The 16,759-nt window shown below is 42.8% G+C and overlaps 1 protein-coding gene across 3 annotated transcripts in view; it reads right to left on the bottom strand.

Moving 5' to 3' along the window:
* MEGF6 (multiple EGF like domains 6) overlaps positions 1-16,759 on the bottom strand; it is a 262,583-nt gene that overhangs the window by 215,216 nt on the left and 30,608 nt on the right. For all 3 annotated transcript variants that reach the window (XM_029578136.1, XM_029578134.1, XM_029578135.1), the window contains exon 4: positions 6,124-6,228. In XM_029578136.1, coding sequence (XP_029433996.1) covers positions 6,124-6,228 — 105 coding nt within the window. The remainder of the gene's footprint in view (positions 1-6,123; positions 6,229-16,759) is intronic.

The raw sequence follows: 16,759 nt of genomic DNA, 5'->3' as shown, positions 1-16,759 counted from the left end.
TATTTTTAGCATTAAATCTTAGTTGCCAGACCTTACACCATTCCTCAAGATTTGCTAGATCCCCCTTTACAGACGCATGTGTTTTAAAATCCGCTATCTGCCCGTACATGCGCGCACGAGTTCGTATCGATGCGCGCAGGTGCGTGCGAATGCCGCCCCGATCTCGTAAGCATTTTACTAGACGTGCACCGACGCAATTACTTCTTTATCCCAGTTCGCCCCAGCAAAGGAGAAGACTTCCTACATCCCCTACCTGACATCCTATTAGCCCCGACCCTTAAAAAAAAAACAAAAAAAAAAACTAGGCTAGTCAGCAGGGTTTTATTTCACAACTTACACGCCGTCCACAGCAGAAGTAACGTGACGCGGTAGGGGATCCCGGCGAATGCTTGTGCGCAGACTTCGTGGTATCCCACGCCCATGCCCAGACCACGCCCCTTTTTTGCGAAAACGTTTTTTTTCTGTGCGTCCCAGGGGACGGACGCGTATTTGCATGGCTTTTAAAATCCGCGCAGCGCGCGTGCCGGGCCAAGTCACGCACACATAGGGCTTTTAAAAATCGAGCATTAAAGCGTCGTCATCGTGCAGTGACTGACGGTGCACGCTGCCTCCGTGACATCCCCAGCTGGTCTGGGAGAGAGGGGAATGGGCAGCGCCTCTGAGCCACCGAGTCCCAGGCACCGGATTCTCATCTCTAATCACCACTGGCTTCTCTAGGACACCTGAACCCAAATACTGGGAAAGCGGATGTTTTGTCTTTAAGCAAACAAGCTTACAGCCTATAAACCCTTGTGCACCGCTGCTTGATGCGAGACTGCCTGCGGACTGAGAACAAACTTAGAAGCCAAGCCAACAGAATCCTGGTCCTGGCTCCCTCGCGCGTCCCCCCCGCTGCTTTTCATCACCATTACCCTTGTTTTATGTTTACTGAAAGCAACCTTTCCTGTGCCCTTTCCCGCCCCCCTGTAAGAGCTGCAGTTTCCTGTATCCCAGTGGGGAGCATTAGGACTTATTTCTGGGTTTCACCAGTAAATGATGTGAATTCCGTCCCACAGGAGAATCAAAGCACGGGACGGGATGGGACGGGATGGGGTGCTGATCCTGCGAGGCCGTTTGAGTTAACAGCCGTCCTGCACCGTCTTCAGCACAAGCGCTCTGCACGGGATGGAGCTGGGTCAGATATCCCGCTCGGGATGAAACTTTCACCGTGCCGGCTCCAAAGGAACAGCCAAAGAGGCAACTTCCAGTTCGTTTCATTTAAATCCCAGCAGGATTGTTCCTTCTGCCCAGTCGTACTCAGTTTACCCCGTCTGGGAACTCAGGGGCGGCTGAAGGCAATCTGCTGTCTGAGGCGAAGGATGAAAAGGCGCAGCGCAGGTGAAATCACCCAGGGCCAGGGCAGGGGGAAGTGACTTGCCCAAGCTCACAAGGCATGGCAACAGGATTTGAGCCCTGGCTTCCCTGGTTTGCAGCCCCATTGCTCTAACCACTCGGTTTTTGCCCTGTTATTTTTGTTCTCAGTCTTCGGCGTCCGCACAGGGGGCTCCTGAGAAATGTTTAATGGGGCAGGGTGGCCTTTGGCTGCCCCACCTCCTGGGTCTAGAAATAGGACTCCCCCATGCCCTATTGCCTGCCTCCCACCCTTCTCCAGGATCTGCCCCCTGGGGGGGGGGGGGGGTGAGAGGTTGGTGAATGGTGGGAGTTTGTGTGTGTGACGCACTCTCTCTTAGGGCTGATACGAGGGTATTAGATGCCCCAGACAAACCTTATAGCCTCTCATTCCCCCTCCCCTCCCATCCCCAGATAATTAAAACTTATAAATTCTTTTCCATTTTTAAATTTATTAACTTCCCCAACCTATAAAGCAGATTGAGTGCTGAAAATAGACATTCAAAGTACAATCTTCAGAATTAAAATAATCACTTACAACATATATAATATATAGGCATACACTGCAAAAAAAAACCCACTTCTAATAATAATAGTTTAACAGACTTAATAAACTACCTTTCTCATAGTAATCAAGGCGGTTTACTGGATCCCATATGGTATTAGGCCTATGGTAAAGTGCACTGGGTGTGGACTTGGCCCACAGAAAGCCAGGAATAAACTGAACTACAATTCCAATACACTAAGCCTTCCATATCAAAATCGCCAGCACTCAAACTATGAAAAAGCCATACTGCAAATATTAAATCAGGCCCTAAACACCAATACACCTCCTATTAGGAAAACAGATTAAAGCCAGGTTGCTGTAAATCCCTGCACAGAAACTACAGGCTGGCAGAATACCTAAAGCCTCAGTCCCACAAGCAGAACACAGATTGACTCTCACCAAATACAGAATAAAGAGATCATAAAATATAAACTGAAACGTGCAGACAAAAGCTGAACTGGAAATCACAAGAAGCCAAACTCTAAGCAATGCAAACACAATCAAGAAATATAAAACATTAAACATAATAAAAAGAATGTCAAATCTGCTGATAAATTCAGCCAATTAAAAACATATAAAAATGTTTAAAATATTAACAAACACTAATAAAATATTTCAAAACAGCAGATACATCACATCCAATAAATAAAACTAATAAGGATTAAAAAAAAAAAAAAAAAATCTCTCACTCTCCATACCTGGGAACTTTAGATTTCCAGCCCTCCTGAGACTGTCGTAGATTGGAGGAGGGTGAACAAATTTTAACCTCTCTCACACATATATACAGGTACTCTCACACATGAACGCATACACATATACAATCACACACACAAAAACACTCATATATACACATACACACCCTTCTCATACACACACACACACCCCCTCTCATAAAGACGTCTAGCCACACCCACCCTCCCTCTCATACACACCCCCAAACCTTTCATATACATGCTCCCATACACACCCCTACCCTCTCTTATGCATATACACACCCTCTCATACACACTCACAGGGCAAGACTCTTTCACACACACATTTTTGGTCCTTTTCTCAGGCTGCACAGCAAGGCCTCTTCTGCTGCTGGCTGCGGAAAAAACGCTAGCGACACCTCAGACCCTTTCCTGCCACTGGCTGCGGGGGAAACGCTGGCCAGTCTCCTTTCACTTTGTCTTCTCAGGCCCCCAAACTCCTTCACCCTCCACCATCTCTCCCCTTCCATTCTATCTCTACTTCCAGAGTTTGACTCCCCCTCACAGAGGCTCCCCTCTGTCCCTCTCTCTCTCACACCCACAAGCTCTCTCTCTCTCATGCATATAAGCACCCCCTCACACAGGCTACCTCTCTCTCTCTTTCATACACACACCCCTGCACATTGGCGCCCTCTCTCACACACACACACACAGGCTCCCTCTCTCTTGTGCACATACATACCACCTCATACAGGCTCTCTCACTCTCACGTGCGCACACACACACACACACACACATATCCCTTCACACAGGCTCCTTCTCTCACAAACACCCTCACTCCCTTTTTCAAGCATACCAGCTCCCAACCTCTCTCACACATACACATTCCTTCTAAATCTCCTACAACGACTCCCTTTCTCTGGCGCGCGCACACACACACACACACACACCCTCTCATTCATGCTCTCCCGTATACACCCACACACCAGCTTGCAGTCTTAAACACGTTCCTCTACACACAGCCTCTCAGTCTCTCACACAACCACAGCACGCAGACTCACCAGGGCCTGCTCCGCTGGCGGCATGCCAGGACTCGCACCTCTGTTTTCACTGCGACGCGGCTCGCCGGGGCCTCCTTCCTCTTCGCTGCTCACGGCACGGTGGGCGTCTGCTCCTAATTCTGCGCAGAAACTGGAAGTAGTGCAGACGTCCCCCCCGGGACTAAGAGAGTTTTGTCTGAATGAAGGACGAGGTGGCTGTGGCTGGAAGGTTTCAGGGGGACAATTCTGCCACCTGAAGCGGCCGCCTCTTCCTACCTCATTACAGAACCGCCCCTGTGGGAACTTTTTGAGTTCTGGTCGCCCTGAGATTGGTGCAGATCACTGGTGGGGGGGGGGGGGTGTGAAATTTCTCCTTAACTTACAGTTTGTCATGGATTAACCTGGTGGGTGGGGAGAAAAATGCAAATTGCACCCCGACACACAGGCTGAAATGTGGTTTGTGAAACTGCCTCTCTCTCTCTCTCTCTACAAATTCTTCCCGGTCAAAGCTCTCTCTCCCCCCAAAACCCGAATTCTAGGGATGTGCTGTCATTTTAAAATGACAGGGGTGTACTTGTTGTTTCATCTTGTGTTGTTTTGCTGTGTCATTTCAGAGGGAAAAACAAACCAAATATCATGTTGATTCACTTAGTATTTCCGTATGGGCTAAACTGACGGCAACAAACCAAAATGGAAAAAAAAAAAATCAGAAAATGAAACGAATTTTTCCATGCTCACCCCTGCCAGACTCACTCTCTCTCTTTCACAGACTTACAGATAAATGTTATGTTTTATAATTAAAATCCTATAGCCCATAACAACATTAGCACATGTCAGGATAGTCTGCTGCGAATCCTGAAATGCAAGTCCAACATCTAAGAACTCTTTAAAAACCAGCAGGGGAAAAGAAACCCCCTCCCCGTTATTTTATTTTTCCTTCCTGCTGGGGGTTCTTCAGGGCTGGAATAAAAAAATAAAAAAAAAGAGCTTGCAGAGGACTTTTGTTGGAAGCTAAGCAATCCTCATTCGGAGTGTGGCCACTGCCACTCTTTTACACTGGTCACACAGTTTGGAAGTCACAGGAAATAGCCCCCAGGGGCTTTCCTCCCTCCCTTCCCCCTCACCGGTGGTCATCGGTAAAGCAGTTTCGGAGCAGTACAGCATTTCCAGCAAGTCGTAACTAGCACTTCCTCCCCAAATGTCTCATTTCCAAGGCACAACCCAACAGAAGTCAAACACGTGCACATGATAAATTTCCAGCTCTGCAGATAAAATTGACAGTTTTCAATGAGAGAGAGGATAAAGTGACTTTAGAGTCAAGGACACGATGCTAGGAATGTGCTATTGATTCCTCCATCCAATTTTGCATTCTTTCCATACAAAACTAGGGTGTTCCAGACAGAATCAAGAACCGCTGTGAAATGCACGTGACTGAATGAGCGGAGAGGTAGTTAAATCCAAACCGCTGTACCACATCTTCACAAAAAGGACAATGCATCCACTGCGGTCAGCGCATGTCGAGCATGTACCAGCTAGAAATGGGAGAAGTTCTAAAAAAAGTTCTAAACAAACAATAAATACAAGATTCAGGCTTTCCAAAATATATTTCTTCCAAAATGTTTTCTTCGCTACATATCAACACCAGTTTTCGTTCAATGTTATCACTCCCCTGTTTTCTGTAAACCGGCATGATATGATTTTATCATGAATGCCGGTATAAAAAAGCTTTAAATAAATAAATAAATATTTCAGCATTTCCAGCTTTAAGAAAAAAGGACATTCAAATTTTCGCTAAGAGATATTACACAAAAAGTAGAACAAAAACTGTAACCTTTAAATTTGTGATGTAAACAAGATAGTTCACCCAACTCGCATCTTCTGTACAGACAGGAAAGAGCGAACAACCAACCAGAGTACAGGCTACGGCAGGGGTGGGCAATTCCGGTCCTCGAGGGCCGCAAACCAGTCGGGTTTTCAGGATATCCTTAATGAATATGCATGAGAGAGACCTGCATACACACTGCCTCAGTTGTATGCAAATCTATTTCATGCATATTCATTAGGGGTATCCTGAAAACCCGACTGGTTTGCAGCCCTCGAGGACCGGACTTGCCCACCCCTGGGCTACGGGTAGAGTTTTTCTATTGATGGGACAATTTCTTGCATCTTCCCAGAGTGCGTTACATGTGGAAGCAAACCTGAATCATCAAAATGTTTTCTTAATTTTGCCGAAGTTTGAATGTCATGATCTAGTGGGTTTGAGGTTCGGCAAAAGTCTTTCCATCCCGTCAAGAAACGCTGCTTTTACTTGGTCACAACAAGTACTTGGAAGTCTCTGGCTCAAAAGCTGACCTTGCAAAGTTCTAGTCTACTCCAAATTTGTCAAAGAAAATACCTCTACCCTCCGTAAGACTGAAACTAAATTATAGGCCAGCATTTGTGAAAGGCTACTCACCATACTGGCAGCGGGGCCCTTGGAAGCCAGGAGGGCAATGACAGAGATGAGAAGATCCTTCAACACAGTTTCCTCCATTGAAGCAAACGCCATAGCTGCAGGCAGCTGAAAGTGAAGAAGGTACAGCAGGTCACGAACAAAATCCATTCTCATCTCACCCAATGCTACTAATTTGTTATATACCTTCTTTCTCCCCATTTCTGCTTCTCACAGGCCTGAGAATCTTTTAAACAGAAATCATCTCTTTCATTATACAGTAAGAGCCTTCCCGCCCTATCAGCAAACTTTTGAAAACAGAGCTGAGATGTACTGTTGAACAGAGGGATGGTAAACCAGTTTAATTAAATTCAAAACACGTGGTGGGTTTAAAGAGCCAGCATCATATTCAAAGAGACTGCACACCGATCAGCTCACACGCAGACCCACGCGTGCTCTTCCTGCTTAGTCCTCGGTTCATGCACATTCAAACCTGTGCAAGGAAATGCACTGTTCGGGTTTTGTTTTGTTTTTTATCTGAATTAAAATTCAGCTTGTGGTCGAAATGGACTGATTAACCAAATAAATTAGAGCAAAGGGGCTTTACTCAGAAAAGATTTTCCCCAAAAGGCACAAAACAAGGAAGATCCCTTTTTGCTTATACCCAAATAGTCTTAGATCTAGAACAGGTCCCAAAGAGGTTCATTCATCTCAAGAATAAATACAGACCAATTACCTCCATTTAATGTTTCAATGTAAACCGATGTGATCTGTATTTTAATACAGGAACACCGGTATATAAAAATCTAAAAATAAATAAATAAATAAATAATTCTATTCACCACTAACTAAATAGGCAAGTTGTTTAGTAACTGCACAGTGCCAAAAGACTTGGCAAGCTCGCACTGTAAACTGGCTATTAGTTTTATTCAAACGAATATGCCACATGTATTTACATAGGTACTGTAATCGCATTCTAATTAAATCAGGATTAACAGCATTTGTAATTAGTTGTTACTTTCTATACTGAAACAAAATGGACGCATTTAAGATACCCATAAAACTTTCAACATCACCTCAGATAATTAAATCCTTCCAGGCTAATCATCAATAAAGCTCTACTAAACTAGGTCTTGTGAGGCAATTACTTGTATATTGTCAACAACTTCCCTTTTTTTTTCAGGATTGGGGGAGGAAAAGACCTGGCAGTTTCCTCCTGCTCATTTGAGCTTCCAACTCAATGGGAACCAGAATTATATAATCCAATGCCATGAATCTTCATTCCCAACTACCTGGATCTTTTTCCCCCTATTATTTTATGTCCCCTTCCAATTCATCCTTCCTAGTCTTCGCAGCGATGGTCCTTGGCCAACGAACCCTAAATCTGGCCACTAGGTGTTGCTGTTGCGCAATGACTAACGCCCAACCCCTACCCCCTTGTCCAGGAGCTGAGAAGGCCTCCTCCGCTGCACCTCCAGCTGGCCCAGGAAGACCAGACTTGGAAATTGAACCCAGATCCTTCAAAATGGCAAGACTGCCACAGAACAGACCCCTGCTGTCAACTTTTCAAAATCTATTGCTTGCACACTACTGGTAGAAAACCAAATAGCAGAATTCAAGCATGCTCGGGACAGGTGCATAGGGTGGTTGCAAGGGCAAGGGAGGGAGAGGAACAGGATCAAGCGGTGAGGTCTGCGGTGAGACGGTAGTCAAGGGCAACCAGGCCGACTACATGGGCCAAGAGGTCCTTACTGGACGACAAATACTATGTTAATTATTTGCTTGAGTTCTGTCACTTTCTTCCCTTTCCCCCCAATAAAACAGCGCTATCATAAGGTCTGCTACCTTTAAAAGGCTGAACTTGCTTAAGACAAAGAGCTGTGTTGTGTGATAACAGAGGCCTGGACCAATAATTAAAATAAATTAATTCATTTAAAAAAAAAAAAAGTGTCAAGTAGAGAGCTATGGGGAGTAACAAAAGACTGTCTCTACATTTTGTGTATGGGTTAACATGTCTTGAGAAGCCTTTTTATTAGGATTTCTTCCCCATTTGAACACCGCCCTAACCCAGGGCACTTTACAACATTAAGACCTGCAGGTACAGTAAGCTTGGGTACAGCTGGCTTGAGATCACAAGATACCAATACTTTGATCTTTTGTATTCACACAAAAAGTTCACGCACAATAGATTAGAATGAAAGCGGGGACTAAGTCCATTGCCCAGGGTCATTTGTTTGAAGTACAGCTGGGCTGTGTACCAGTTTCGGAAACGCAGAGACAGAAAAAGAGCCGTTTTAAGATGGTTTAAATTGTAGTAAAGTTCCTTGCTGTGTTGGTCTCATCGAATCCTGCGATGGCCTACCACAGGCTGAGATTTTAGAAGTGGCCTCAATCTTAAATTCATCCTCTCTTATCGTTGGCGGGCAACAGTGGGGCTGGGAATCGAAATGGTGGAAAACTGGACTTCGGATGTCACTGGAGGAATGTACTTCCGCATATGAGGCTACAGGAGTTTATTTTATGCCAGCACTAGGATTACAAGGCAACGTACAGAATACCTCAGCAGTCGCCAGAACCCATCAACAGCCTCAAGCAGCTCCAGGAAGGTAGAGGGGGAAATTTTTAAGATCAGGGCTAGGTTATCCAGAGCCTTCAGCTACTCCAGGACTGCCTGCGTCTTCCATCCCGCCTTTGTGAATGTCATCCTTCAGGACAGGGGACCCACAGCCACAGGGGTTCACCCCTTTCGGGGGGTAGGAAGGTTTGCTAAAGCTATCCTCCACTCTGAGAGCAGAGGGGCCTGGGACTTTGTAATGTACTGGGAACATCACCGATTTTTATTGCCTTCTGCATTATACTCTGTAGCGCTTTTTAGGATGTTAGCCACCCGCAGTCTTGTTGAAAAACAAAAAGTGGGTTATAAATGTAAACATGAAAATATTAAGAGATTAAAAGAATTATTTTGAAAAAGATGTTTCCAGAATCATGTTCAAAGATTGGGGAGGGGCGGAAGTTCCCCCAAAATGATTATCAGAGCCCTCGACTTTTATGGTCTCAAAGACAAACGAGGAGGCCCAAAGCTAAGCACACCGGGACCTCAGGATCCTGCTCAGCAGACGATGCGCGCCGCATCTCGTAAGCGCTTCCAAGGCTGCTTAAGCCTGCGCGACCTGCACCATAATCGTCTAATAGGGACGTGCAAAAGCTTAAAGCGGCAGAAATGTTTAACAATGCAAGCTAGAATTCAGGGACTGCTCCACCTGCATAAAGCGAGATTACAGCGCTCGGGAAAAGCCGCCGTCCAAAGCAGGCATTTCCGGGGTTCATCCCAACTGGTTTAGATCGTGTCGCTCTGCGTTTTCGCATCACTCGTTTGCTTACAGAGAGGCAGCTCCCGCAGGGGACAGGCTGCTGGGGTCGGCCCCAGTGTCCAGAGGGCAGTGGTTGCCTTGAAATAAATCCACACTGGGGTCCTGCTGTCACAGCAACCATCCCATTCATCCCCAGCTGTTGACAGCAAATCATTCTCACTATCTTTCATAAACTTCCTGCATTCTCTGAAGAAGGAGGTAGTCAATTTCGGAGATGTGGTACCGGCTCGAACGTAACTTGAAAATGGAGAGCTTGAAACCATAATCAAGCGTAGAAACCCAGAGCTCCCCAGGGAAAACACCAAGCTTGCAAAAAAAAGACTCTGAATCTCCTGAATACATCCTTGATGTTTTATTACCCATTACTCAAGCTCATAAAAACTCAGAGTATGATCACAGGGGCCTACGCAATCTGTCTGCTTTCCCTTCCCTGCTGCAGTATTGCAGACCCTACTTCACCTCCGACTCTACAGAGGCAATTTTTAAAACAGCCCACTGACCTGAAATCTAATTATGAAAAGGAAAACTCCCTGCAGAGCGAAGGCTAATTTCAACTTTAGTTACCCTGGGAAATTCCTTTCAAAATGGTCTTCCCTATTAAACTCCAGCTCAATCCTGAAATAAAAACATTCCCCCGATTTGTATTTTGGAAATCTTGGCTTTATGTGCCAAGCAGGCAATTTCCAAAACATCCGACATAGCTTACGCAGCAAATACACTCACAAGTTACAGAGATGGTCAAAGCGGACTTACATGCAAGAATCCCACCAATCCTACCCCACACAAGTCACACCTATTATCCCATTTTCTCACCCATGCCAAACCCTGATAGACGTACTATCCGCCCTCAGCTTCACACAACTTGCTAACAACCCAACACATAAAGCAGGCCACACACTAGACCTAATTTTCACAAATAATAACTTCTTTTCAAACCCCACTTTATCCTGCTCACCAGTCCCATGGTCCGACCATTATCTCCTACACTGCAAGACTCTAACCGACTCAAACAACAAGTCAGAAAAAAACAAACCCTACTCATTCAAGTACAGACCTCCATTTCTTCTAGATCTACTACAACAAGAACTTGAAAAGCAATTAATGAACATAGATCTATCAAATATAAACAATGCCTCCCAATCATGGCATCAAATAACAACAGAAATCGCCAATACCATAAACCCAGAAAGAACAAAACGTATTGATAACAAAAGAAAGAATGCTAACCCATGGGTCAATAAACAACTAAGAGATACCAAATCTACCCTAAGAAGAAAAGAAAAAGAATGGCGCAAAAACAAATGCCCACTAACACTAGAAAGATACCGCACACACCTAGCACACTATAAAAACATGATAAACAAAACCAACCGAGAATACTACAGCAAAAAAAAAAAAAACCAAATTCTCAAAGAATCCAAAAACTCTATTCAATATAGTGAATAACTTAATTTCAGACAGCAACAACACCAACATACTCTCAAGCAAAAACCTAAGCCAAGATCTAGCAATTTTCTTCAAACACAAAATCAGCAAAATTACAGAGAAAATAGACAAAACCCCAAGCCAAAATACCCAGCTAAGCGTCAAAGACATTACACCATGGTCCACATTTGAACCTGTATCGGCCACTGAAATTGAGAACCTAATTAAAACCTTAAACCCTGCCTGCCATAAACTCGATAAAATACCTATACGAACCTTAAAAGAAATATCACAAACCATTACCCCAATCATCAATAAGTCACTAGAAGAAGGAAAACTACCAGACAAATTAAAAAATGGCCACAATTAAACCCATTATTAAAAAAAAAGAACCTCAACCCTGCTAAGCTCAACAACTACCGCCCCATTTCAAACTTATCCTTTCTCGCTAAACTAACTGAAAAGGCAGCCCTTAAACAACTTAATGAACATTTAGAAATGAACAACATTCTATACCCAACGCAGCACGGATTCTGAATACACCACAGCACAGAAACCTAACAAACACAATCATAAGAGGTTTCGACAATGGCCAACGATACATCCTCATTCTACTAGATTTATCTGCCGCCTTTGATACGATCGAACATAAAAGCCTAATATGCAGGTTATCTGAAATTGGACTAACCGGTAAAACACTAAATTGGTTCACCTCCTTCCTCCTCAACAGATCATTTCAGGTAATTACTACCAACTCCACCTCAGAGGCTATTCCACTGGAAACCGGAGTTGCACAAGGATCTGTCCTATCAGCCACACTGTTTAACATATACCTCCTCCCATTATGTCAACTACTCTCGGAATCACATACTTTATGTACGCCGATGACATCCAATTAATCATCCCAGTAACAAGCACTTTAGAGAATGCACTTAAACTGGCAGCCACATATCTCAATAACTTAAAAAATCTCCTTAATCAAATGAAACTCTGCCTTAACATGGATAAGACAGAATGTATACTACTCGAAAGAAAACGTTCAGGAGGCCACCCTAATTACACCATTCAAATTGACAACACTATCATCAAGCTAAAAGACATAATGAGACGTGTGGCTGATAGGGCAGATCCTTGTGGAACTCCGGTTTCCAGTGGAATAGCCTCTGAGGTGGAGTTGGTAATATTTACCTGAAATGATCTGTTGAGGAGGAAGGAGGTGAACCAATTTAGTGTTTTACCGGTTAGTCCAATTTCGGATAACCTGCATATTAGGCTTTTATGTTCGATCGTATCAAAGGCGGCAGATAAATGGAGCAGACGGACTTTTCACATGATAACAATAAATTCCCTCTATCCTTAACATCAAGCGATTTGCTGTTTAAAATTCCTGAGCCACAAATGATTAACAGACCGAACGGTTCTTATTCACATTAAGAACACGTTGTCAGGCTTGCTGATGCAGCACTATCTAAATTTATAAATTTTCAATTTACCCTCGGCTAACATGAGAAAATAATATAACCCTTTGTTTTGATGGCAGAGAGGTGTTTGAAGTTGTTATAGTTGGTTTCCCTTTTGTTTTCAGTTTTTTTGTTGATATATGGGACCGAGGTTTAGTGCTCTTTTTTTTGTGTATAGATCAGCCCACTTATGTGAAGTAAGAGAGCGAGCTATATCTATTGCAGGTCCCAAACACTGGAACAAAATGCCACTAGATCTGAGATTACAGCAAGATAAGAAACAATTTCGGAAAGGACTAAAAACATGGCTGTTCCGGCAAGTATATGCAGACGAGTAAAGTGAATATAGGAATCTCTAGGCATTTTTAGCGTGTTTTAACCTTTTACTTATATTGCTCTTACGTTTTAGCTTTTGGTAATTTTATAGTTTTAAAGAAATCTAGTTTTTAACGATATTTATAAAGGTAGTAATTGTATTTTTTCCATTTCCCCCCTTTTTTACTGTGATAAATTGTGAACTGTTGAGATGGACCTGTCCGCCCAACGGTATATAAAACCGTTTAAACAAATAAAACTGTTTAAATAAATAAACACCACCATCTTACGCATCACCTCAGCCTCCTTATTCCCGCATTTATAATATATATACAGCAGCTACTTTTGAGGCTCATAGGAGTTAAGAAATTCTCTCCACATACACTAATCTCCTCCACATTTGCCCCCACACATTTAACCCCCCCCCCCCCCAAGTCAAACTGTCATGTTGCCATGACATTCAAATCAACTCTAATGAAATACCATAATTATCCTCTCTGACAACATAATCACTATAGCCTACTATTATCTCTAGAAAATGTTATCTTGCCTTACACAATCAATATATTCAACATTAAACATTATATTACTGTTATTTATTTATTTATTTTTAGATTTTTATATACCGGTGTTCCTGTATTAAAATACAGATCACATCGGTTTACATTGAAACATAAAAATTATGCCAAGAGGCGGTACATATAACAAGGTTATAGAACTTGGAAAACATGGAAAACAGATTCGAATAATAACACTGATAAACTTGCAAAGTCTCTGAGAAATCAGAAATTACTGTTAACATTGTAAAACTTTGACTGTCATAGTTATTATACTAATCTAATTATTAATGTAATTCGTTTTTACATGTAAAATATATTCAATGTTATACATTACATTACTGTTAACACTGTAAAAAATTAGCCGTTATAGTTATTATACCATAGTTATTCATGTAAACCGTTGTTACTCCTGTAAACCGGAGTGAAGGCTTGTGCCAAACTTCTGTATATAAAAGCATACAAATAAATAAATAAATAAAATACTATCTGCCACGCGCACATACAGTCAGATTTTGTAACGTACCCACATAAGTCCAAACCCCTCTGCACCTCCACCTCCAGGAACACCTCCGCTCAGTCCAGCTGAAACTTACGAATGAACAGGGCACATGCAGTTTACCCGCAGATTGGCTAAGCAATTTTGCAACAGGTCACTTCTGCATGTAAAACATGGTTTTAACTGCAGAAAATCTCTTTGTAATTTACACCTGTAAGATTATTTTTACCAACACAATTGAAAAACCAATCTACAAATATTCATTTCTTTTTTATTTAAAATATTCCTCTTCTATTTTTTTTCCTGCAAGACTATGGTTCTTATACTGCTCACTATCAAGTCAGTCTCCCCATTTGGGCTTTCCAATTCCTTTCCCACCAGGCTAGGAGGGAAGACCACTGAAAGGCGTTAGTGACTCTCTTCGATCTCATGGCTTACCAATATCAGCAGAATCCGGAGAGGAGTTTATAGCTCTCGTTACTGTCCAAGTCCTTCATGGGATGGATGGCGTGGACGTGAGCCCTTGTTGCCATGACATAGTTGACACAGCCTCGTAGGCGAACCTACGAGGCCTACGCCAACAGCTGGTGAACGTGCCCTGTAGCGGGACAGGCTGGAGTGTCACCTATACCAGTCACCTCTCCCGTGGGTTGAGCCTTGAGTTTTTTGGCAGCCAGCAGGGCTTTATTTGTTGAGTATCCCCAGGGTGGTCTATGGGGCCTTGAAGGAGACCAAGATGATGGCAGTGTGCTGGCGGCATCTGAGCTGCACCAGAGGCTGGGGCGGCGTCAGGGGTAAGTGCAGCGGCTTGCAGGACTGACCCACAAGCCTTAATCTTAACACTTCAGAGACCCTGCGGACTCATTTTCCTAGCTCTTAGCCTGATAAATGGGAGACTATGAAAATCACAGACCCATGGTCAAACTTGTGAATAAAAGGGATGCTTCCAAGCTACCTTTGCCATGAATTAAGAAATATTTTTGCTCTGTACTATATAAAATCTACAAGTTTTAGTCTCATGCTTCAACAATACATTCTAAGGGCAAGAGGTGTATAAACTAGTGAGGGCAGCAGATCAGGACTTTCCCAGGCAGAGTCCACTACTGAATGAAAAATTCCTTCCTCAGGGAGTTTAAATTCAAAATACAAACAAAAAGTGTAGGGTCTGAGCTATGAGTGAAGGACAGTTCCCTCTACTCTTTCCGCGATGGCCTTTTCCCTAAATGCCCCTTTAACCCCTCGATCATCTGATAGTCCAACCGACTCCCTCGCAGGCTTTCTGCTTCGGATATATTTTTTAAAGTTTTTATTATGAGTTTTTTGACTCTTTGGCCAACTTATTTTCAAATTCTCTCTTAGCCTGTCTTATATTTAACTTGCCAATGCTTATGCTTTATCCTGTTTTCTGCTGTTGAATCTGTTTTCCAATTTTTAAATGAAGATCTTTTCGCTAAAATAGCTTCTTTCACCTCACTTTTTAACCATGCCGGCAATCGTTTGGCCTTCCGTCCGCCTTTAATGCATGGAATACATATGGACTGCATGTTTAAGATGGGGGGGGGGTTGTTTTGTTTTTTTAACAATGTCCATACTTGTTGCGTACTCTTAACCTTTGTAGCTGCACCTTTCAGTTTTTTTTAAACTATTTTTCACATTTTATCAAAGTTTCCCTTTTGAAAGTTTAGCGCTCAAGTCATGGATTTACTTACTGTCCCCCCTTCCAGTCATTAATTCAAATTTGATCATATTATGATCACTATTGCCAGGCGGTCCCACCACTGTTACCTCTCTCACCAAATCTTGCGCTCCACTGAGAATTAGATCTAAAATTGCTCCCTCTCACGTCAGTTCCTGAACCAATTGCTCCATTATTTATCTACTTAGTATGCCAGTATGTCAGCCATTACCCTTTACATGGGCTAACCACCTGCCTTAGGAGGCAGTCATTGCAATAGCTTCAGCTACAGTAGGGTCATGGGATCTTACATGATCAATGGGAAGATGTCTTACAAATTTAAGTCTATATATAAACAGATACACACACAATTGAAGAATCCATACAATCTTCATGGAAGAATATTAAGGAGGTTTGCTGGGAAGAAAGGAAAAAATAAAGGATACCAGCCATCAGGTTTTCTGCTATAGCACACCTGCAGAAAGCATGTGTTTAATCGGTCAAGGCCACTGCAGTCACCTCCGAAGTAGATTCATCATCTAACTCCCAAATGATCAATCAATCGACGTTCCATGGCCATTTACTAAGGCTTTTATTTGGATTCAGTGACAGGGAGCTATAATTTACCAATGATAAACCCTCCAAAACACAGCACTCTCTGTTGAAGTCACATCTCATGCATTAAAGCGTATCCTTCCCCATTCATTATATACTTCTTGACATACTGACGTGCGGAAGTGGAAGAACTGACCAACAAATATTATATGCAGATGATTAGAGGCATAGTTCAATTCTTGCTCCCAAGGATTAAGTGTCAAACTTGTCTCTAGATCATGAAATGCCTTTGAATCTTCATAGTAAATTAACATTGTCCAAATAACTGTTAACGTAATAGAGCATGCAATGTAATAACCTCTAGAAAGACTATCACTCTTCTGCAAACCGTACAAGGGTGCATGTATTGTTTTACAGGTTATTCTGCAAGACCTTAGATAACACATTTCCAAGTTTTTTTCAAGTGATTGATTGAGGTTTGTGGCAAGTTATGATCATGATCTTGAGTAGCTAGAGTGAAACTGTGGTTGGGTGTTGTAGGCAACACCCCCTCCAATCTAACCTGAAGAAAAATGAAACTTTTTTTTATTTTAAACAACAAAGAACTAGAGTTAAGTAGTACTTTATCTTGTAGCCGAGACAGAGAAAACTGGACATGACTTATAACACCCACCAAATAATATTTATTATGAAGCTATGTTACAGTATTTTGATGGCACCTGTTTAATTGTTAGAATTCCAGACACTTTATACAACATATAGTTACGTGCCCTATTGTGAACCGTTGTGATGGCACCCGCTTA

Source organism: Rhinatrema bivittatum, chromosome 15 (genome assembly GCF_901001135.1).
Source record: "Rhinatrema bivittatum chromosome 15, aRhiBiv1.1, whole genome shotgun sequence".
Taxonomy (NCBI): Eukaryota; Metazoa; Chordata; class Amphibia; order Gymnophiona; family Rhinatrematidae; genus Rhinatrema; species Rhinatrema bivittatum.
The sequence above is the reverse complement of the archived record's forward strand: the minus strand, read 5'-3'. Positions and strand labels throughout refer to the sequence as shown.